Below are 22,553 nucleotides of genomic sequence, written 5' to 3'. Positions count from 1 at the left end.
GAGTAGGGATAATAGTTTTGTTGGCTGCATAAACTTGACACATTCGCTTACTAACTGAATTAATACAAGCGTGATGTCAGCGCGCACAAGCAAACATGAATAGACTCATGACCGCAGAAAACAACTATCAAAACGCGAGTGTGGGGAAGCGCGGCCGCCGCAGCGACCAAAGGTTCGTGCGGTCTGTCGCTTCAACTGAAACTTAGCGGCGTAAGCACAGCGCATACAAAGGTCAGAGCCATGTTGACACCACGGTGTTGACACTGCGCGCGCGCGAGCGTCCAGATTATGTTCGGCAGCGCGCGGGCGCACCGAGTAGCTCGGCTGCGAGCCGATAGATGGCGCCGCGATCAGGGGTCCCTGCTTAGCGGCGCCGGCGGCTTGACATTGCTCTGCTTCCACAAAATTTTCGTTCACAGTGGAGTGAATAAAACGTAAATCTGGAAGGAAAACCGTTATTTCAGATTAAACGATAAGTATACCAGGCTTAATGCTTCACTAGCATGGAGGTTCGTTGTGCAGAACCTGAATGACGTGAGCACGAATCGATCAGGCAGCACTCAAAGCCCACTCAAGTTACACTCGCGCGCACAATTTGTTTTGTCTGGTCTAGCCGTGCATCCAAGCATTAAAAAATAAAAGCGTTAGCCCACGTGCTACTCCTCGATCAGAAGAAAATAGTGACTGCACAGGAAAATGTTGTATTTCATGCTTATCGCTACTTCCATTCACACTCAGAAAACCGTTCAAGCACCGTTGCGCGAATTCAGTGTGGCCGCGGTATAACTATGAAACGGCGCAAGCTTGCGATTTGCAAGTCACTAGCACAAAGAGGCTGTTCATGGCTAGAACTTGAGATGAGAATGCACATCAGCTATGTAAAAACGATTTCAAATCAGAATTTTTTAGGCGGGACGAAGGCAGTCGTCTTATCTTCGATTACAGCATCACTAATACAGTTTACTGATGAAAACCTGAGCAAATGCCTTTTTTTATTTCAATTCTACTTAACATAGACCGTGTATATTACTCATTTAGCTTTCGTCCATAGAGGACTGAGTGGCTCTTGCAAGATAAAAAAAAAAAAAAAACAGGTGACTTTCTTTTTTCTGAAGTTGCATACGAGAATATGCCAATGTAAGCGTGTTTGACAATGCATGCTACAGCCTGTCCACAAATACACTTACACCTACGACACAATAATCCCATATACATTTTTTCGCAAAGACACAATACGAAAACAAATTGTGCATGAAGCAGCTCGATAAATTTGATAGGGTATAAACATCCCAGACTCTTACGCTCTCATACACTCCTACAATGGGAAAATGTCGAATAAAAACATGCAAGCGTAAAAAAAAAATCTGCAGCTAGGATGGAACAAATTTGAAAATCAGGCACACATCTGCACAGAACACAGCAGTATTATACAGGGTGCACAAAGATTTGAAAATTGCGAATGCCACGCAGATGGACAGAACCATAGTAATGTTGTTGCCGTCCCTTAGAGATACTCAGATTATTTGTTACATTCCGCCTAATTACATAAGTATAATATAATTAGATTACAAGTGTCAATGAGAAAATTGCAGAGACACATGAAAGACTACCGATACAGCTTTCTATTGCTCATTACGCGCTACGTAGAAGTGTTTTTCCGAGCGTGAAAAAAGCCCACGAATACACGCAAAGTGCCTCGAGCAGCCAGTCACGCGGCAATTTTGCGTGTATTCGCGGGTTTCTTTCACGCTCGGAAAACACTTTTATGTATCACATATTGAGCAACAGAAATTTGTATCGGGAGTTTTCCATGCTGCTGTACAATTCTCTCGATCACACTTTTTTATCTAATTATAGCATTAGAAAAGTTTATTAATCAGTTATGAAAATAATTATGTATTTAGCCGGAATGCAAAAAAATAATCTGAGTATCTGCAGGCCACGGCAGACAACATTACCTTGATTCTCTCGAGCTACGTGACATTTGCATATTTTTAAATCTAGGTGCATGATAGTTAAGCCACCCAATATATATCTGGTACATGCAGCAAAATTTGCACAAACTGCTGTGGCACACCGAAGGTTTTCTCTTCCGCAGCGGCTTTCGAGGTTTATTTTACAGTGTGAGGTTGTTTGGACAGTTCGGAAATAAGGTGGGAACCCTTTTATCTAGCTCCGTGTAATATGCCGTCGATATCGCATCCTCTGAAAAATGGTTGGCGCAGTCATGGTCGGTAGGCATGAGAGTTCGGTCTGCCCTCAGATTTACCCGGCGCCACTGCTCTAGACGACCGCTGTCAGACGGCGCTTTGAATAAAGGCACACGCTCCGCAAACGACCGGCATCCAGAATTTCAGTTCAGAACGAAGCACTTACTACCCATTTCAAACGCCCCTCAGAAGGCCGCTGCCACCTTTGTCGAGGGCCCGTGGCAACAATACCCAAGCTCAAGCTCATACAACGCACGCGAACAAAAAGAGTGCCTTCAAAACAGCGCGGCTGCACATGCAAGCAGCAAGACGAACAGCGGCAGCACGCGCCTTGCCGCCGAGGCTGGTGATGATGATGATGATGATGATTTATTGGCATCCCCTTTGAAACGGGGTGGCGACAAATAGTCACCTAGCCTGCTTGATTTAATGAGGTATACTACACATGTTCTTTATCTAGCATTTTTGTATACCTCTCATTATCTTTCTTTTTCAAAAATTTAGCTTGTACCGCTGCCTATGATTTTAAGAGATCAGGTCGTATCCATCTTTTCCCTGCTATTTTTCCACCAGTACTCTAATCGTCTCTTGCTGATCTCTACGGCTGATCTGTTTATGTTTCCTTCCACTTTAAACCCAAGCGCTTCTGAGAGTTGCACGTTACCTACGGTTCTCGCTGGGTGGATCCCGTCGCATTCCATTAGGATGTGCTGAGTGGTCTCTGGATCTTTACTGCAGCATACACATGTCTCATCTAGTTCCGAATAATTGTTCCGATATGTTTTCGTCCTTAGGCAACCGGCTCGAGCCTCAAATAGCAAGGCACTGCCCTTTGTGTTATCGTACAGATTTTCCCGTCTAATTTCTTTCTTCTCATTCTTGTAAATCTCCATTGTCCTTTTCGTTTCCATTCTTTGCATCCAATTTACGGTCTCTATTTCTCTCACTTTCTTTCTGATGACCCCTGGTTGTCTATTTACAGTTTCGATTATCCTGTACTTGGTTGCCAACTTCCTTGACCTCTTCCTCCATTCTGTGTCCACGCTTTTCATGTAGAGATACTTGTGCACTTTAGCCGCCCATTTATTTTCATCCATGTTCCTGAGCCTTTCTTCAAAACTAATTTTGCTTTGTGCTTCTCTGACTTCAAAAGAGGCCCAACCCATGTCTCCATGCACTGCCTCATTTGTCGTATTACCGTGTGCTCCCAAAGCCAACCGGCCTACTGATCTTTGGTTAACTTCCAAACCCGCCAATATATCCGATTTTAAGCATATAATGGCATTTGCGAATGTTAGCGCTGGCACCATTACTCCTTTCCAGATTCCACGCACCACCTCATACTTATTGTGGCCCCACAGTGCTCTGTGTTTCATTAATGCTGCATTCCGCTTCCCCTTTATTTTCAGATTATCTTGGTGGATGCTTGAGTAATTCTTTCCTTCGTTTATGTGTACGCCGAGGTACTTATATTGCTTCACTATGGGTATTACTTGCTGTTGAATTGACACCACGAAGTTACTCGTGTGTTCAATAAAGATCATAATCCCTGATTTCTCTGTGCTAAACTTAAGGCCTAGATTTGTCGCTGCGTTCCCACAGATATTCGCAAGTATCTGTAAATCTTTTTTATTGTCCGCTAGTAGCACAATGTCGTCTGCGTACATCAATCCAGGGACCTTCTGTTGCACCATTTGTCCATTACGCATGTAGGATAAATCAAAACCTAATTCGCTGTTTTCCAGTCGTCTTTCTATGTCCTTGACGTAAAGCGTGAACAACAATGGTGACAGAGGGCATCCTTGCTTCAATCCTTGGTGAATTCCCACCATTTCATTTCCTTTTCGGCCTTCCCATGCCACTTGTACTTGGTTGTCTCGATATATCTCCCTCAGCAGCTCCACGAAATCGTCATCCATGCCTTCGTATTGAAGAATATCCCACAACAATTCCCTGTCTACGTTGTCATAAGCTCCTTTAATATCTAGAAATGCTACCCATAAAGGTCTTTTCTGAGCTACTGAAATCTCTATGCACTGAGTTAGTACAAACATATTGTCTTCTAAGCGTCTGCCTGGCCTGAACCCATTCTGTAGTTCCCCCAATACACCGTTTTCCTCCACCCACTTCGACAGTTCTAATTTTATGGCTTGCATTGCCATTCTATATATCACCGACGTTACTGTAACTGGCCTGTACGAGCTCGTCTTATCCTTATCTCCTTTGCCTTTGTAGATGAGATTCATCTTGCTTTCACGCCATCCAACGGGAATATTCTTTGTTCTAATCACTTGCTCTATGGCATTAGTCAGCAGTGCCTTGCTTTTTGGACCGAGGTTTTTGATTAGCTGTATTGGGATTTCATCGGGTCCTGCTGCCGTGTTGTTAGGGACATTTTCTGTTGCCTTTTTCCAATAAAAGCTTTCTATGCTGAATTTTGATCTCTCAAGCCTCTCTGTTGTTGCTGGATCTGTTGTCTGAACTACGCTTTTTCTCGTACCGAAGTTATGCCTGATAACGTCTGTGATGTACCGCAGCGCATCATCGCCTTCATAGATGTTACCGTCTTCATCCCTTATAGCCGTTTGCGAGTTTCTAGTTGGAGCTCCGAGTGCTTTTATATGGTTCCAGAATCTTTTTGGGGCGCCTTTGTCTCTTTTGTGAATGTTATGCACCCAACGTTCACTTGCGCATTTAATTTTCTCTTGCACGAGCTCACTCGCAACCCTTTTCTTTTCTCTGTATGTATTCCATCTAAGGAGCACCTCTTCTTCTTGTAATCCCAACTTTTTGGCTTCTCGATGAGCCCTAGATGCCTCTTTACGCTCTTCTATAGTTTGTTTAATTTCCTTGTTCCACCACTTACGTGGTTTCCTCTTTCCAATCCAACAATTGTATTGCCGTGTCCGCCTTATTTCATGCTGCATAACCTCCACCAGTTCCTTATATTCCCAGACTGCTGTAGGAAAAGCCTCAATTTTCTTCTCTATGTTGTTTGCGATCTCTGTTATTTGCTCGTCATTCATTTTTAAAAACTCTGAGGCTATTGGTTCATGTTCTGCGCTGGTATATCTCCCAAACTTTAATGCTAAACGTCTATGATCGCTTCCCAGGCTATTTTTTCCATTTTCATCTATTATCATTTGGTCCAGTTGTTCGTAGACCATTTCTGAGACTAAGGCGTAGTCAATACATGACTGCCTGTTTCCGCATTGCCACGTTACCTGTCCATGACACTTATTCTCCCTGTTAACTACTATAAGGTTCTGTTCATCACACAAATCCAGCACTAGAGAGCCGTTGTAATCAGTATATCCATCTAAATCGTCAATGTGCGCGTTCATATCTTACACTAATATCACCTGGCCCGAGTTACTGAACTGATTAATATCGCTTCTAATGCAATCGACCAATTCCTTATTTTTTCCCTGCTATCACTACCTGTCCATAGGTAAGCTACTCCCAGCCACGTCTTTTTACCTTGCCATGTACCACTAATCCATAAATGCTCTTTACATGTCTCGTTTACCCTTCGCCACTTCAGACCTCGCCTAATTAGTACGCCTACGCCTCCGCCTTTCCTTGACCCGGTCATTCTGTTGCACCCTTCCCATACAAAGTTGTCAATAACAGGCGGCTGCTCCAAATCTCGTAGATGCGTTTCGGTCAAGGCGTACACGCTAATCGCTTCATCATTCAGTTGCGTTTGAATTTCCAGCCATTTTTCCTGCTTACGACCACCCTGCATGTTAATGTAGCAAATTTTACCTTCTCTATTCTTATCCTTTCTGCGTCTTTTCCTGACTCCTGGTCGCCTAATTCTGCCCTTTACTGGTGTTTCGCTATGTTCAATACTCAATCCTGCTTCCTGATTGCCTGGGGCCCGCCTAAAAAAGCTACAGCTCGTGCCGCGAATCGACTTCCGACCGGTGTTGCTACACTTTCACTAAAATGTATCCCGTCACGCACAAAAGCGCCTTCGCGGCCTGCTCGGTGCACTTCTCGGTTGATGTCAATGACCGTAAAATTCATTGCTTTAGCTAGAGTCCAAATTTCCCTGTTTACTGCAAGAACTGCCCTTTCAATTTTATAACCCTGCCTTTCAACCTCTGGCACCGTGCACACCGCGATTTGTACTTCTTTTGAAACATTCCGCAGGTCGGTGACTCCTTTGGCTATTTGCTTTGTGATTCCTGCTCCTCGTCCGTTCAGTACGTCAATCACTCCGCCCATTATCACCACTAGGTGTCTCTCCTCCATTGTGTCCCACATGCGTTCCTTGGCCTTCGCTATCACCTCTCTAATCGGCTTTCCGGGAAGCGCGCTAACCTGGACTCGTTCGTCTGCCCCTACCCTCTCTGCTATCGCCGGTTCTACTTTACACATGTTGGAATCCCCAACAAAGACAACTCGACGCTTTCCTTCCCCTTCACCGCCGAAAGCTGCCCCCGAAGTCACAATGCCCTCCCCTCCTTTCTTATCCGTGCCCTTGGCGTTGTTTTCTTCCCCGGCCGCGTCAGTGGTATCCCCTTCGTGACTATCACTGACGTTTCCGCCATTGCTTCCCGGCGTGGCGGGTTCGGCTGTCTCTGCACTCGCATCGGAGCCAGCTCCGTTCGCGGTGCTCGCCTCGATGCGTTCATCATTGCTTTGCAGAATGGTGGAGCTCAGCTGGATTTCTGCGTTAGCTAGCTTTTCTTCTGCCTCCTTCCTCTGCTTCTGCTCGATTTTAAGTTCCTTTTCTAGCTTTCCAACCCGTGTAGCTAACTTATCCTTGTCTTGCTCTAGGCGGTCTAGCCGCGACCCTAGCACACACATCCTACAGATAAAATCTGCACCATTCGCTTCGCGTGCTGACTTAAACCGCGTTTCTTCCAGCGCGTAGGAACGCTCGCACTCAGAACAACGCACGCGTGGGTTCCCCCTAGTACCAACCATCATCTCGTACTAACAAGGCGTAGATGTGGAAAAAAAATTTCTTTACCTACTTTTATCTAAGCGAGAAGACCAAGAAAGTGAGAAAGCCTTAAAATAATTTATAAAGATTGCTTGGCTAAGCTAACCCTCCTAAAAAAACCAAAAAGTGAAATATAAAATAACAAAACTTAGCTCTTTGGCACGCTGCTCCTGCTGCGCTGAAATGGCACCTCGACTCGACACGTCCGCTCCCGTCGGCTTCACTCGTGAGAGTGAAGCCGTAGAGGGCGCTGCCGAATGCTGGGACCGCATTCGGCAGCGCCCTCTACGACGGCGCCGACCGAGCTGTAACCGAACCGAACATAATCTGGACGCGAGCGGGCGGTGCTTTCGCGCGCGTTGTGGGGAGAGTGTCAGCACCTCTCTTGCTTATTCTTACACCGTGGCCGCAGCACAGCGTCGCCCCCCTCCCTCTAATTCCCTCCCATACCCCCACGGCCTTTCGGGCGACGGCAGTTGCGCTTGATGTCCGCGGTGCGTTCGCTCTCCGCGAAGGCGCGCGTCCCCCGCGCGCTTTCACTCGGACATACGGCGCGCGGCGACGATTTTATCGCCCTTGAAGTTTATATGGAACCTCACGGCGACGGTGACGACCACGGCGACTACGACGGCAGAAATCCACTTGAAGTGTCCATATGATTGATATCGCAATAAAAAGATAGGCTGTGGCAGCACTTGCACTTGATTACTCTAAGCGGTGGAAATTACTACCTGGAGAAATCGAAAAGAATAGTCGACTAATTAACAAAATCTAATTAACTTTATAATTAGTTTTTTGATGGCACATATTGCAATTTACAAATTTTAGCAGGTGCGTTTGCAAGGCATATCCTCTTCGAAGGATTTCTAAAGATTGCACGTGTTTCGAGATATACGCCGTGAAAGCTGCGGTAAAAGCACACTATTCCTTCACTTTTTTTAACGAGCCGCCATTTTAAGCATTGAATCGCCTAAGCAATTGGAACGCTCATTTATTTCGTGGCGCACTTTAGGAATAAATATCGCGGAATAGGGGCGGTATTCTGTAAGAGTCCAACTAGTGGACTGTCCATTTCGGCTGTCGCTGATTGGCTGCTGCTTCACGTGCACGCCGGAGACTGGCTGGCACCTTCCTGCGCGTGAAGCAGCAGCCAATCAGCGACAGCCGAAATGGACAGTCCACTAGTTGGACTCTTACGGAATACCGCCCCTGGTGTTGTCCTAAAAATTTGATCGAAGTGACTTGCGAACTCACCGTCTACAATTTATCAATTGTAAAGTCATAATTTATAAAGTTTATTAGGGATTTTTTATTATTTTGTGAATTATGCAATTCTATTTGCTTTTCAAGTAATGTTAGTCTCGTCGTGTGAGCCAGTTGAAAGACTACAATACTGCTACCAGCCATAGGTGATTTTTAAGAATTTTGTATTACCTTCCAAAAAGACACGGTACGTAGCTTTCATCATGTCTGCCTTGCTGGTATACTGAGTAGCGCCCGAAGAGCGTGCATAATAACGACCACAAATGGCGAAACTTCCAAATTTTATTTCGAAAGCCGTACACAGTTCTTGCGGACATCATTGTGCGTAGCCACCACGCATGACATCCTGTCAACGATTTCGCGAGTCATGACTTTTCAAAAAGCCAGTTCAGGTAGAAGTACGAAAGCAGCACTCACAGATTTGTGTCTTCAATTTGTTAAGCTTGTGTTGTTAAGGCATGCGAGGTTCGAGTTAAGGTCATATATACCTCTCTTTTCTGCCCCTCATGAGGGACTCGAACTGCATGCAGTCCGTAAGTATAGAACTCAGCGATTGAAACGCCATACTGGGAGCTCGTGGCAACCGGCACGTTTTGCGCAACCAGTGGGCGCTGATGAATTTTTGTATCGAAAGAAAGCAAGAGTCATTATCGGATGCATTGTGAGTGCGTTCGCCCCCTCAGCAATCACCCAGCGCTCGTTAATGGACCATGCGGCCCGTAACGTGATACTCGGGCCATGCGGCCCGAGTATCGCGCAAGGTAGATATACCTGGTAGCGAAGCTTCCATAGAAGCCCATACGTTCAGAACATGGTTGCTTACCGGCGGTTCATGGGGCTTAGCGCCATCTGTGTGAGGAGGGAACACTTCCGGCGGAAGAAAAAATAATTTGACGTCATATCCGTCAAAAACAGAAGTGACGTCATTTTGTTCTCATAGGCGCGAAATTTGTTTTCGGAGGCCTGCCATTAGAGCTGTATATTCAAATTCCCCGCCATTCGACTTAATGGGCGTTCCGAGTTTTCAGCGCGAAAAGCGATGCCGGAAAAAATCAGCCGTACGGGTGTAAAAATCGCATCGCTGCACAGAACATACTTTCTTAGGAGGCCGACGAACACTTTGGGCGTAGATCGCGTTGAGTGCTCGTCCTTTCGTCGGACGCCAAGCCCGTCGGCCAGCGCTGTTGCGCGAAAACAACTAAAGTAAACAAGTATCTGACGGTCGCTACTATTACTTTTGACTGCACAGGTTAAGAAACAATAAAACTACCCGCGTCACCTAATTCAGACAAACGTCGACATGCAACACAACACATGTGAGGGGGGCGTATTGTAACAGGTGAACTTTACGAGCGCGCCTTTCCACGCACTCCACGAGTTGCATGGCATTGCAAGTGATAGCGGCGTCAACGCCCACCGCTATCGATGGGTGCTCTCACGGTTGGCCCTGAAAAAAGGTATATATTGATAATGATCTAGTAAAATACAGTTGTATCTTTTCTCGCCATGCATATATAAAATGAATTAGGAATTTTATTTTCGTTGAATGAATCTAACTGCGTCTCGCTTTAATTTAAAAACGCTTTTTTTCTTTCCCAGTGTTTATTCCCCCCAAACATAGTCGCGCTTCAATCGCTGCTCCCATAACCACCCTTGCTGATGTCGGTGACAATTGGTTCTGAACCGCTTTTCGCCCGAAGCTTCGCGACCTATGTGGATCGACCTTGTATCGCGTTTCGATTGCTAAGAGCTTACTTCTGGGTAGACGACAGCAGACGACAGCCATCGTGTTCCTATGATTGGCCGGAGTTGCTTATTCTAAACCCCATACTAACATCAGTCTTGGGCGAAATGACGTCACTCAGGTCTTTCAATCGCTTCGTGCGATGTTCTTTCTATTGTTTCCTCCTTTCACTTACACTCCCCAAAGAAACCTTTCATAGGCGTTTGTGAATCCAGCGCAAGAATTTTCGTCCAGCCGGCAACAGTCTTAGGGTGCTTCGCGCCTGCTGCGCAGTAGTCAGGTCAACGTGACGACATGAAATAGCTGGTCACAGTGGCCTGTTAACGCGAAATAAACAATGTGAAGCGTGCACAACGCTAAGCGCAGTCATTAAAACACGTCGTATCAGAAGGATCAGCATGACGTCGCTCGAATTATGCTGCCTTGTGTGCTCTCGCTGTGATGCACAGTTCTATCACTTCATTCAGTGCGTTTGGACAAAGCTACGACATTCGTGTGTAATTAGCGGTGTAAGTGCATATCGTATAGACTGTACTGAAGGACTGAACGAATTTCACATCAAGGCCGTGGTGCTTTAAGCATACGGCTGACAACTCAATATTTATTTCATTTTCGTGAAACTTCCACATTTACGTTCAGCCATAGCGCACGTATCCGCAACTTCTCAGACTTCGACTGTGCCTCAGTGGTTCTGGCTTCACATGTTTTAATTACCCGCACGAAAAGTTTAAAAATACTTATCGAGAAAACGGTCAGGCAAGGAGACAATCTCTCCAATTATATTGTTACGATGGGGTGCGTTTATATAAAGATGAATCGATTAAAATGGGAAAAGGGTTGCCGCGCCGACACCTAGCCGCTCCAAAGACAAGCGCACTTCGTTCTCTTCTTCCACCAACCTTACTGTCGCTTTAGCGTAACACTCCTCCCTTCACAGACAAAGCCCGCTGGGCGAGTAACTGTTACGTCTACTCTCAGTCATGAGGATGACAGCGTTTCAGGCGGGCGACGTGAACAAGCTGCGCCTTCTTAGACCGGTAGCCATTATACACGAGACGAGCGATGGAATAAGTCACATAACTTAGGCGATCAGTGATCACGAAAGGCCCGGTGTAACGAGCCAGAAACTTCTGGCACAGGCCGCGTTTGCGAACTGGTGTCCAAAGCCATGCTATGTCCCCTTTGTCATACGACACATTATTATGTCGTGAATCGTAGCTGACCTTGGAGCGGTCCTGGGACGCCAACGTACGGAGATGAGCTATGCGGTGTGCTTCCTCAGCGCGGCAGAGAGTCTGGGGATAGAAGAGTCCGCATGAGGAGTAAAAGGTAGAATGGTGTCAATGAAGCTGCGGGGTGGTAGATAGATTGGGCTGTAGTCGGTAGTTTGATGCTTTGCAGTGTTGTAGGCGTATGTGATAAAAGGCAAGATGTCATCCCAATTTTTAGATGCGAGAGCATCTTATGCTCGGGGCAATGTCCGTTCTGCGGCGTCCGCACCCATACTGCGCATGCGCAACTCTCCCTCATTCTCCTCTCCTACGCAGGTGTGCGCTCTCCTCCTCCCCTCTCCCCCTCTCCGCCACAGGTGCGGCACAGCAAATCATTGCATATAACTCTCTCTCTCACTCTCTCCCTCTCTCACTAAGGGTACGCCGGTAGGCGGCGCAAGTGTCGCGGCGCAGTATAAAGCGCGCGTTCGCTGTGCTTCCGTCATTCTCTCTCTGTGCAACTATGTGCGAAACGCCATGAACAACGGCAACGTCGGCGCTAGTTGCAGCGGCAGCGCCACCGCCGCGGAGCAGAGGAAGGCTCGGGAAGCCGAACGTAAACGTCAGCGTCGGCAAACGGACCCCGAACTTCGGGCCCGGGAAGCCGAACGTAAACGTCAACGTCGGCAGGAAACTTCTACGGAAGCAACACGGGCACGGCACGCTGAAGTGGAACGTCATTCCACTTCAGCGTGCCGCTTGTCTCACTCTAACTTTCATTGGGTTGTGTTGCCAAGTGAAACGAAACGGAAACTCGATACGCACCCCCCGCGATGCTTTCGCATCCCACCATGGTTGCCCGTAGGGTGAGATTATGTGATTTTTGTGCTTTGAATTGACGTACTCCATCGAAAGCATGTCGGTCAAAGTTCTGTTAGTGCGCTCGACGAGACCATTTGTCTGCGGGTGATACGGGGTCGAGTGGCAAAACTGGCAAGCACAGAGACGCAACCGTTCTTCGACTACGCCGGCCACGAACCGGCGACCACGATCGCTCACAATAACACGAGCGGGTCCATGACGCAGTATACCGGAGGACAGGAGGAAGCTCGAAACATCAAGAGCCGTGGCCGTTGGCATCGCTGCGGTTTTAGTATAACGCGTCAGGTGGTCGACGCAGACTATAATTCAACGGTTGTCGTTTGGTGAGCGCTGGAATGGGCCGAGCAGACCCGCTCCAACCATTTCGAAAGGAGATGATGGTGGCGCCACAGGGGGAAGGACTCCGACCGACGCAGTATTAGGGCGCTTGAATTGCTGGCACTGGCCACATACTTTTCTATATCCCGTCGCATACTAGTCCAGTAGAATCTGCCCTGAATGCGGTGGTAAGTTCTGGTGAAACCCAGGTATCCAGCGGTCGAGTCGTCGTGCATAGCACGGAGTACGTTGGTTCTCAAATTCTTAGGAACCACTAAAAGGAGGCGGGCACCCTCAGCCGCGTAATTCTTCTGTAGAGCAGGCCATCATGGATGACAAAGCCATTGGTACCTGTCGGCTGAGCAGCTGAGGCGAAGAGGCCATCCAGGCTGTGGTCTTTACGCTGCTCTTCCCGGAAGGTAGCCAGATCGGGAAAAAGAATGTCGTCGATGGCGGCCAGAAACTCATCGAAATTGTCAGCGTCACATTCACTGGTCGCTAGAGGGAGCCTCGAAAGACAGTCGGCGTCCGCATGATGTCGGCCACTCTTGAAATGGACTGCAAAGTAAAATTCCTGCCAACGTAGCGCTTATCGAGCAAAGTGGCCAGACGGGTCGCGGAAACCAACCAACCAACACAGTGAAAGGTGGTCAGTAACGATTGTAAAGCGGCGCCCGTAAATATACGCGCGGAACTTCTGGACTGCAAAAACTATAGCGAGGCCCTCTTCCTCAGTGACGTTGCAATTCTGTTCGGCCTTGCTAAACGAACGGCTGGCGTAGGCAATGGCATGCTCGGCGTCACCAAAACGCTGGACGAGGATGGCGCTGATGCCGATTCAACTCGCGTCGGTGTGCAATTCTGTTGTGGCACAGGGGCCGAAATGACAAAGTATGGGTCCGGAAAAGAGCGGGAACTTCAGTTGACGAAACGAGGAATCGCAATCTGCTGTCCAGGAGAAAGGACTATCTATCCTTGCGCAGCAATGAAGTCAGAGGGTAGGCCGTATCGGCAAAGTTGGGTACAAAACGTCTGAAGTGCGAGCAAAGACTCAAGAAGCTCCTCAGCTCACGTTGTGACTGCGGTTGCTTAAAGCCGCTAACTGCAGCGACCTTCTGTGGGTCTGGTCCCACCACATGCCTGTTCACTAGAGGTCCAAGTACTAGCGCCTCTCGTTGGCCAAAGTGACATTTCTTTGAGTTGAAGGTAAGGGCAGCTTGTTCAAGGCATGTCAATACAACATCCAGTCGATGGTTGTGCTCTGCAAAGGTGCGGCCAAAAATGACGACGTCGTCAAGATAACACAAACAAATCTCCCATTTCAGGCCGTGCAGTACCGTGTCCATAAACCTTTCAAATATTGCAGGCGCGTTGCACAAACCAAACGGCATCACGTTGAATTCAAACAAGCCGTCTAGGGTCAAAAAAGCGGTTTTCTCTTTGTCCATTGAATGCATGGGTATCTGCCAGTAGCCCGATCGGAGGTCCACAGATGAAAAGTAGGATGCGGAATGAAGGCAGTCGATAACGTCGTCGATCCGGGGAAGTGAATACACATCCTTTTTCGTCACAGAATTGAGACGCCGATAGTCGACACAAAATCTCCAGGCACCATCTTTCTTTTTCACGAGGATGACCAGCGCAGCCCTAGAGCTGCGCTGGTCATCCACTTCAAAAGAGGCAATTCGTATACCGATGGGTAGCACAACAGACTGGGAGGCTAAATTTGACACCCATAGTGTAGTTGTTCCGCAGGCCACAGAGAGGACGCATCGAGGTACGAGCACACTTTTCTTTACAACCATCGAAGGCACAGGCTCAACAATTGCATCAAATGCATCGGCGTCGACATCGCAAGCAGCAACTCGTACTCTGGATAAGGAACGTGCGGGTAAGACAGCATCTTCAATGATGGCGAGAGTGCGTGACCATGTAGCAGGTTGGTCAGCAAGAGGAGAGAGGAAAAGCTCGCCGGTACCGCAGTCAACAGTGGCACCGCACTGTTGTAGGAAATCGAGGCCAAGAATTACGTCGTGAGTGGATTTAGCAAGCACTGCGAATTCGGCTTGATACACGTTATCGGAGAAGTAAACGTTCGCGGTGCACACACCAACAGGTCGGAGCAACTCGCCGCTCACAGCGCGAAATGTATTAGAGGTGTCCCAGCGAAACATCACTTTACGGCCTAGTCGGGTTTTGAAATGTTGGCTGATAACAGAGACACTCGCTCCTGTGTCCACTAAGGCCAAAGTAGTAGCATTGTCCACTAAAACACGAATCTTATTATGACACATGGCGACTGGCGGAGGCATAGGGGCATGTAGCTGAAGATGATGGTGACCGCACCTCCATTGGCCGCGCCGCCTAGTTTCCCGGCGGCGGTGACGTGAAACGTCGTCGCGGAGATGGAGACCTGCGCTGGCGTGAAGGCGGCGGCGTAAAGCTCCGCACAGAAGCTGGTGAGTCGCTACGGTAATTCGCCTGGTGGAGCGTCCTTCTATCAGAATCAGAGGGCCAACCTGTCTCGTCACCGTGCCGGTTGCCCCGCCGATAAAATACGCAGTCGTTCATAGGCCGGTGGTGACAGGCGACAGGGGTGAGGACAAAATCGGGCGGCGTGGCCGCGAATGCCCGTTGGAAGCAGATGGGGCGTTCACGGGACGCACTGAAATTGTCAGTAGGAGTATAACTGGCATGGCCGTCCCACTCTTGAGAAACTGCAGGCGGTCTGCATGAGTAACCGTTGTGATCTGGTAACTGGGATGCGCGTTCATAGTAGGGTTTGGCACTCCTGGACGAGGCGCGAAGTTGTAGGCATCTACGGAGGTGGCGGTAATGGACGTGTCACCGAAGTCGCCGGAAGAGAAAGGCTCTCGAACCCAATGAGTCGAGGGGGAAACCGCCTGGCGTCGGTCAAGCTCTTCGCGCACCACTTGCTGAATCACTGAGGCGAGGTTCAATGAAGCTGTGACCACGTCAACACTGGTGACGTGTCACGTTGGCTGCAGGCGGCCGAACTTCGGTGTAATACGTCGAGCTTTGAGTGCTACAAATGTGCGGCAGTGCAGAACGACGTCCTTTACGGACTCCAGACGGTCTTTTCCTATGAGAAACTGGTACGCGTCCTCAGAGATCCCTTTTAGCAGAGGACGAACTTTGTCCTCTTCTGGCATCTGAGGGTCCAGGGTCTTGCACAACTTAAGCACTTCCTCGATGTACGTAGTGCAAGTTTCACCGGGGACTTGAGCTCGCTGCAGTAGCGCTTCCTCTGCACGCTTCTTTTTAGCTGTCGGATCTCCGAAACACTTGTTGATTTCGTCTACGAACTTCTCCCGAGTTGTCAAGCTTTCTTCGTGGTTTTCAAGCCACACAGACGCGGTTTCCTTGAGGAAGAAGGCGACGTTGTTAAGCTGGGCGGTGGCATTCCAGCCGTCGAACCGACTTGCTCGTTGGTAGAAGCTGAGCCATCCGTGCACGTCTTCGCCTTCTTTTCCAGCGAAGGTGCGTGGCTCGATGTAGGGCTGCCATGGAACGCTTGTAGAAGGTGGCGGATTCTCGCCGTCAGAAGCCATCTCTGGTGGCAGACCGGCAATTCGGCGACTTCGACGAAGCTCCGCGGATTGCGCCTCTCCGGTCCGTTCATTGTCGTTCTTCGGGGGCACCGTTGTTTTACCCCGCACCTTCACCAAAACTGTTAGGATTGGGTGCGTTTATTTAAAGATGAATCGATGAAACGGAGAAAAGGGTTGCCGCGCCGACACCGAGCCGCTCTAAAGACAAGCGCACTTCGTTCTCTTCTTCCACAGACCTTGCTGTCGCTTTAGCGGAACAATCATAATTGCATGCTTAGAAGAAGTATGTAAGTTGGGAAGGATCAAAGGCGATGATCAACAGCGAATATGTCAACAACCTTCAGCCTGCCGATGACATTGTCCTGTTCAGCACGAAGGCCTCTCCCTGCTATCTCCAATTAACCCCTGTCACGCGCTAGCTGATTCCAACTTGCGCCAACAAATTTCCTAACTTCATCACTCCACCAAGTTTCGTGGCGTCTTCAACTACACTTCCCTTCTATTGGTATCGATTCTGTAGCGCTAATGGTCCACCGGGTATACATCCTACGCATTACATGGCCTACCCAGCTCCATTTTTTCCGCTTAATGTCAACTAGAATATCAGCTATCCCCGTTTGTACTCTGATTCACACCGCTCTCTTCCTGTCTCTTAACGTTAGGCCTAATATTTTTGGTTCCATCGCTCTTTGTGTGGTCCTTAACTTGTTCTCGAGCTTCTTTGTTAACCTCAAAGTTTCCGCCCTATATGTTAGCACCTGTAGAATGCAATGATTGTGCACGTTTCTTTTCAACTGTGGGCTTGGCAGCAGCGCTTCGGGAACGATGCTTCAAAACCCGTTCTGCTTCTCGGTGCAGGTTCTCGCTGCCCTGGTCACAGTATGGTCACCGCACCTGGCTTATGCATCTGACGGATTTCACTGCCACAATCTTGGTGACAACGTCATCAGGGTATCAGTGGATGGTGACATGTGCGAGATCAGCGAGAACATCACGCCTTTCATCCTGACATCTGCGCTTGCGCCTTCTTCTGTGACGTCTCATCACGTGGGACTTCCAGCGGCTTTAAAACGAGTCGCAGTGCAAGTTACCTCCTGTGGGCTTGGCAGCAGCGCTTCGGGAACGATGCTTCAAAACCCGTTCTGCTTCTCGGTGCAGGTTCTCGCTGCCCTGGTCACAGTATGGTCACCGCACCTGGCTTATGCATCTGACGGATTTCACTGCCACAATCTTGGTGACAACGTCATCAGGGTATCAGTGGATGGTGACATGTGCGAGATCAGCGAGAACATCACGCCTTTCATCCTGACATCTGCGCTTGCGCCTTCTTCTGTGACGTCTCATCACGTGGGACTTCCAGCGGCTTTAAAACGAGTCGCAGTGCAAGTTACCTCCTGTGGGCTTGGCAGCAGCGCTTCGGGAACGATGCTTCAAAACCCGTTCTGCTTCTCGGTGCAGGTTAGTTCTTACTTACCTACGAAGTGCTATCGTAGTGACAACCGTTTCCTGATGCTGCTGCCGTGCCCACTGCTGTTGTCTGATATGCTTCCTTTTGTATTGAATCTTTTATCATGTGGCGATATTGAGGCAAACCCAGGTCCAACTGAGAAGGAGCTTTTGATGAAGCTACTTGATGGGCAGAATAACATGATGGCCACTATGAATAGCCTATTATCGAATCAAAATAGAATGGAATTAGATATAACAGATATGAAGGAAAGACTAAGCGGTTTAGAGGCTAACTCGTCTGTTCTGCAATCTTTGGAACAAGAATTTAAAAATATGAAGTCATCCGTCGCTACTTTGCAAACACAGGTGTCATATTTACAGAATAAGTTAGATGACCAAGAAAACAGAGGTAGACGAAACAACCTGATCGTTTACGGGATACAGGAAGATGACAACGAAACATCGGATAGCCTAACGAATATGCTAGAAAACGATATTTTCAAGGATAAGCTGGGACTCAGTGTTAGTGGCATAGAGAGGTGTCACAGACTAGGCAAAAAGAGCGGAAAAAAACCGCCCAGTGATAATTAAATTCTTGGATTATCGTGAGAAACTAACCATTCTCAGATCTTGTTCAAAGTTAAAAGGAACAAAGCTTTCCATAACAGAAGACTTTTCATTCAGAGTGCGTCAAATAAGAAAGAAATTATGGCTAAGTGCGAAACAGGAAAAAGAAAATAATGCTAAGGTGAAGTTGTTCTTTGATAAGTTAAGCGTGGACGGCGTAATGTTTGGATGGGACGAAGCCAAAGATAAGCGCTTTAAACTTACTAAAAAGAAATGAATTCACAAGATAAGCAGTAGGCCCTTCACAATTCTTAACATGAATTGTCGCAGTGTCGTGAATAAGACTGTCCAGCTCGAAAGCATGCTTTTTTCGCTAGACCCCGACGTGGCCGTACTAACCGAAACTTGGTTAAGCGATGATGTATTTGACAGTGAATTCGTACCAAAGAATTATAAAGTGTTACGTAGGGACCGGGATAGAAGAGGGGGAGGTATTGCTGTACTGTATAAATCTTCCATTATGCTGCAGACAATGCCTGATGTTCCCGATGTAGAAAGCGTATTTTGTAAATTATACGTGAATAATTTTAGATATATCATTGCAGCTTTGTACAGACCTCCTAACTCCACTGTTGATAACTTGGAGCGCTTGTCAACTTATATGCATTCATATGTAACGCGAGAAGATAAATTAATACTAACCGGAGATTTCAACCTGCCAAATATCAATTGGGAAGCTTTTTCTTCGTATCCAATTCAGAGTGCAGAAAGTGTTATGACTGATATAGCTTTTACCTTTGATCTACTACAAATTGTGAAGGAGTTCACAAGAATTCAAAATGATTCAAGGTCCATTCTTGATTTGTTTTTTGTAAGTGGCGCCATAAAAGACTGCGTCTCATGTAAAGTAACATCCGGTATTTCTGACCACAAAGCAGTTGTCCTGACGTTGAAAAGTGCTTTAGTCAATCGAACCAATAAGGTTCAATATTTTCCAAATTTTTCAAGAGCACAGGATGACTGTATAATAGATGTGCTAGCTTTTAACTACGATCACTTTCAGGGCCTTGCTTGTGGCGTAAACGACCTCTGGCTTTTTTTCAAAGGCCTCATTCTTGATTGTGTGGAACGTTTCGTTCCTAAAATCGTGAAGAAGTCCGAGCGCCGTAACCCATGGATTACGCGGGAGACGTTACAGATGAGGCGGAAACTTAAGCGATTAAAAAAGAAACGCGCCAAAATAAAGGACGGCGAAGAACTGAAAGCCGATATTGATAACTTGTCCGAAAAACTCCACGAAAAGATTGTCAACGATAAAGAGTATTATCACAGCACATTACTACCAGACTTTATCAGATCATCTCCCGAGAAATTCTGGAGGGTTGTGACGCCGGCCTCTTCATCTTCCGACACCTTTTTTATAAACGGTGAAAGTGTGCGGGATAAGAAAACAGTGTGCTCTGCTTTCAATAACCATTTTAAGAGTGCTTTCACAAGTGATGACGGCTGTTTGCCATGCTTTTCTGCTGAGCTGCCTTCCCTTCCCGAAATTGTTGTTTCAGAACAGGGCATTCTAAATTTATTGTTAAAGCTTGACATTAAAAAATCTCCAGGGCCAGATGATATTCCGAACTGTTTTCTAAAGCGTTATGCTGAATGGTGTGCCAAATACCTGTACATTCTATTTGCGAGGTCAATCAACGAAGGATCATTACCGGAAGACTGGAAAATTGCTAGAATAAAACCTTTACATAAGTCAGGGGATAAATCTTGCATCAAAAATTACAGACCGATTTCATTAACTTCAACATCTTGTAAGCTCTTAGAACATATAATTCATAAACATATAACTGGTTTTCTAGACGAACATAACGTTTTTACAAACATGCAGCATGGTTTTAGAAGTAGCCTTTCGACGACTACTCAACTAGTTGAAATCATACATGACTTTGCTAGCACTGTAAACAAAGGGAAACAAACAGACGCGATATTCATGGATTTCAGCAAGGCGTTTGATAGGGTGTCTCATGTTAAATTGCTTCATAAGCTAGGAGCTGTGTTTAAAAATGATAAAATATTAGCATGGATTAAAGCCTACCTTACAAACCGCCATCAGTTTGTTACTGTAAATAAAACAACCTCTGATATTGCTGCTGTCAATTCCGGCGTCCCACAGGGATCCGTTCTTGGCCCCCTTTTCTTTTTGATATATATAAATGATATTGTCACTAACCTCTCTGTTAAAATCAGGCTTTATGCTGACGACTGCGTTCTGTACAATGAAATAACAACGGAAGAAGACCAACTCAGGTTACACAGGGACTTTAATAAGGTAGTTCAGTGGTGTAAACAATGGCAAATGTGCATTAATTTCGAAAAAACAGTATATATGCGGATAACTTTAAAAAAGAAGCCACTGCTATATCGCTATGGCACAGACAACGCTTTTTTGTCAGAGGTAACGCAATATAAGTATCTTGGCTTGTACATAACAAAGGATCTTTCCTGGTCAAAGCACCTTGACACAGTAATAGCAAACTGTCGCCGCAAATTGTTTTTTCTAAGACGCGTATTAAGATCCTCCACACCAGCAGTACGTCTATTGGCATACAAAACACTCGTCCGCCCCGTTTTAGAATATGCTGTAGTTATATGGGACCCGTTCACTAAAAGCGATATTGAAAAGCTAGAAAGCTTCCAGAAAAAAGCAGTCCGATTCATCTACAATACATATGGGCGTAGTTCTGTTACTAACCTTTTATCTCGGAGCGGCTTGCCTTCTATAAGTGCTAGAAATCGTGTATGTCGTTTAAAATTCTTTTACCAAATAATAAATGGTCATTACAACATCGACACGTCTCACATTATCGCCTATACAACAGGTTATGCTACAAGACAGCGACACTCACTATCTGTAACTCCATTTACAACACGTGTAAACTGCTTCAAGTATTCATTTTTTCCTAGAACAATAGTAGATTGGAATAAGCTGGCCGATAAAACTGTAACACAGGACTCATTATCACTTTTCGAAACATATCTTTAATAAAAATCATTTTGCAGTTGCTGAAATTGTTAGTGATAGCACTGCTTCACTGTTTGATTAGAAAATCGCTGAAGTAACGTTTCTCTTTCCGTCTTTTTTTTTTCCCCTTTTATCTGTTCGCTTGTGTGAAGCGCTTGTTTTTGCGCTTATTCTTGCGCTTGTTTTTGCGCTTATGTGAAGCGCTTGTGTGAAGAAACTTTTGAGTGCAGTTCCCAATTTTTGTACTTATTTTCTTTTGTATGTAAAATTTCGTGTACCACGCTGCTAAGATCTTGCTTAAGATCGCAGTATTTATAAATAAAAAAAATAAATAAACGACAGTGGTAAGCTCCCAGTCAGGATTTGGCAATACCTGCCAAATCCTTTCTTTCTATCAATTTCTTTCTCATGATCAGGGTCCCCTGTGAGTAGTTGACCTAGATAAACATACTCCTTTACAGATTGTAGAGGCTGACTTGCGATCCTGAATTCTTGTTCCCTTGCCAGATTATTTAGCACTATCTTTGACTTCTGCACATTAATCTTCAATCCCACTATTACACTTTCACGGTTAAGGTCCTCAATGATTTGGTGTTCTTGGTGTTCCTATGAGGCTGGTAAAATTACGGCAACGTTGGCACTGAGCATCGTGCGGATGCTGACTGATTAGCCTTGACTTCTTTGCTACTTGGGCTATGGCAGACAGTGTAGTTAAGGGCTCCAGGCCCTGACATCGCCAACGTATGATTTATTACGGGTCTCCAAAACTGATTTGTACGCCCCTTTGTGCATTTTGCCTCTGTCTGAAACCTGCAAGAACAAACTCTTGACCTGGAGCGACGCATCATCCTTTTGCATCGCTGAAGCGGTGAACACTGATACGATGTCAAAGTGTGATAGGCAGCGAAGCTTGCAGGTGTGGATGTTACGTAGAGAAGTTTTCTGTCATAATTTGCTAGTATTGATAGTCTCGGCTTCTTTATGTATTTCTTTTTAGGCATACTTTAATAGCTCTCCGTGCCCTCGACAGTGATCCTATACGGAGGGAGAGCGCATTCCATCGTTGGTTGGCACTTGACAACGTCGTCGACCAGCCCCTTGGACAGCTCGGGCTGGCGAGGGAGCTGATAATGAGCCTATTCGCGGCATTAGAACCGCAGCTGCAACCGTGTGCCGCGCGGACGCATACTGTCCCGGTGAACTTATAGGTGCAGTGCCCTTTGCCTAGAGGCCATACGAACTATATACTATGGAGCTTCTTTTTAATTTTCTAATTAGTATCAAAATAAAGACATTTAGTAGCTTTGTAATAGGGTGGTGATGCATACAGGCGGGGTGAGCCTGGCAGACTAGGC

At 46.7% G+C, this 22,553-nt stretch overlaps 2 protein-coding genes across 2 annotated transcripts in view; one reads left to right on the top strand and one right to left on the bottom strand.

The window, feature by feature from the left end:
• The window catches only part of LOC119455318 (collagen alpha-1(I) chain), a 694,093-nt gene that overhangs the window by 466,598 nt on the left and 204,942 nt on the right, over positions 1–22,553 (bottom strand). The gene's annotated exons all lie outside the window — the stretch shown is intronic.
• LOC125946202 (uncharacterized) lies at positions 16,984–18,874 on the top strand. Its single transcript, XM_049668701.1, is given in 2 exon segments — positions 16,984–18,166; positions 18,168–18,874. Coding segments are annotated over 2 exon segments (1,323 nt in total). The 5' UTR covers positions 16,984–17,126; the 3' UTR covers positions 18,451–18,874.

The sequence above is a fragment of the Dermacentor silvarum genome, chromosome 6 (genome assembly GCF_013339745.2).
Source record: "Dermacentor silvarum isolate Dsil-2018 chromosome 6, BIME_Dsil_1.4, whole genome shotgun sequence".
NCBI classification, from domain to species: Eukaryota; Metazoa; Arthropoda; class Arachnida; order Ixodida; family Ixodidae; genus Dermacentor; species Dermacentor silvarum.
Note: the sequence above shows the minus strand (reverse complement) of the source record. Positions and strands in the feature narration are given on the sequence as shown.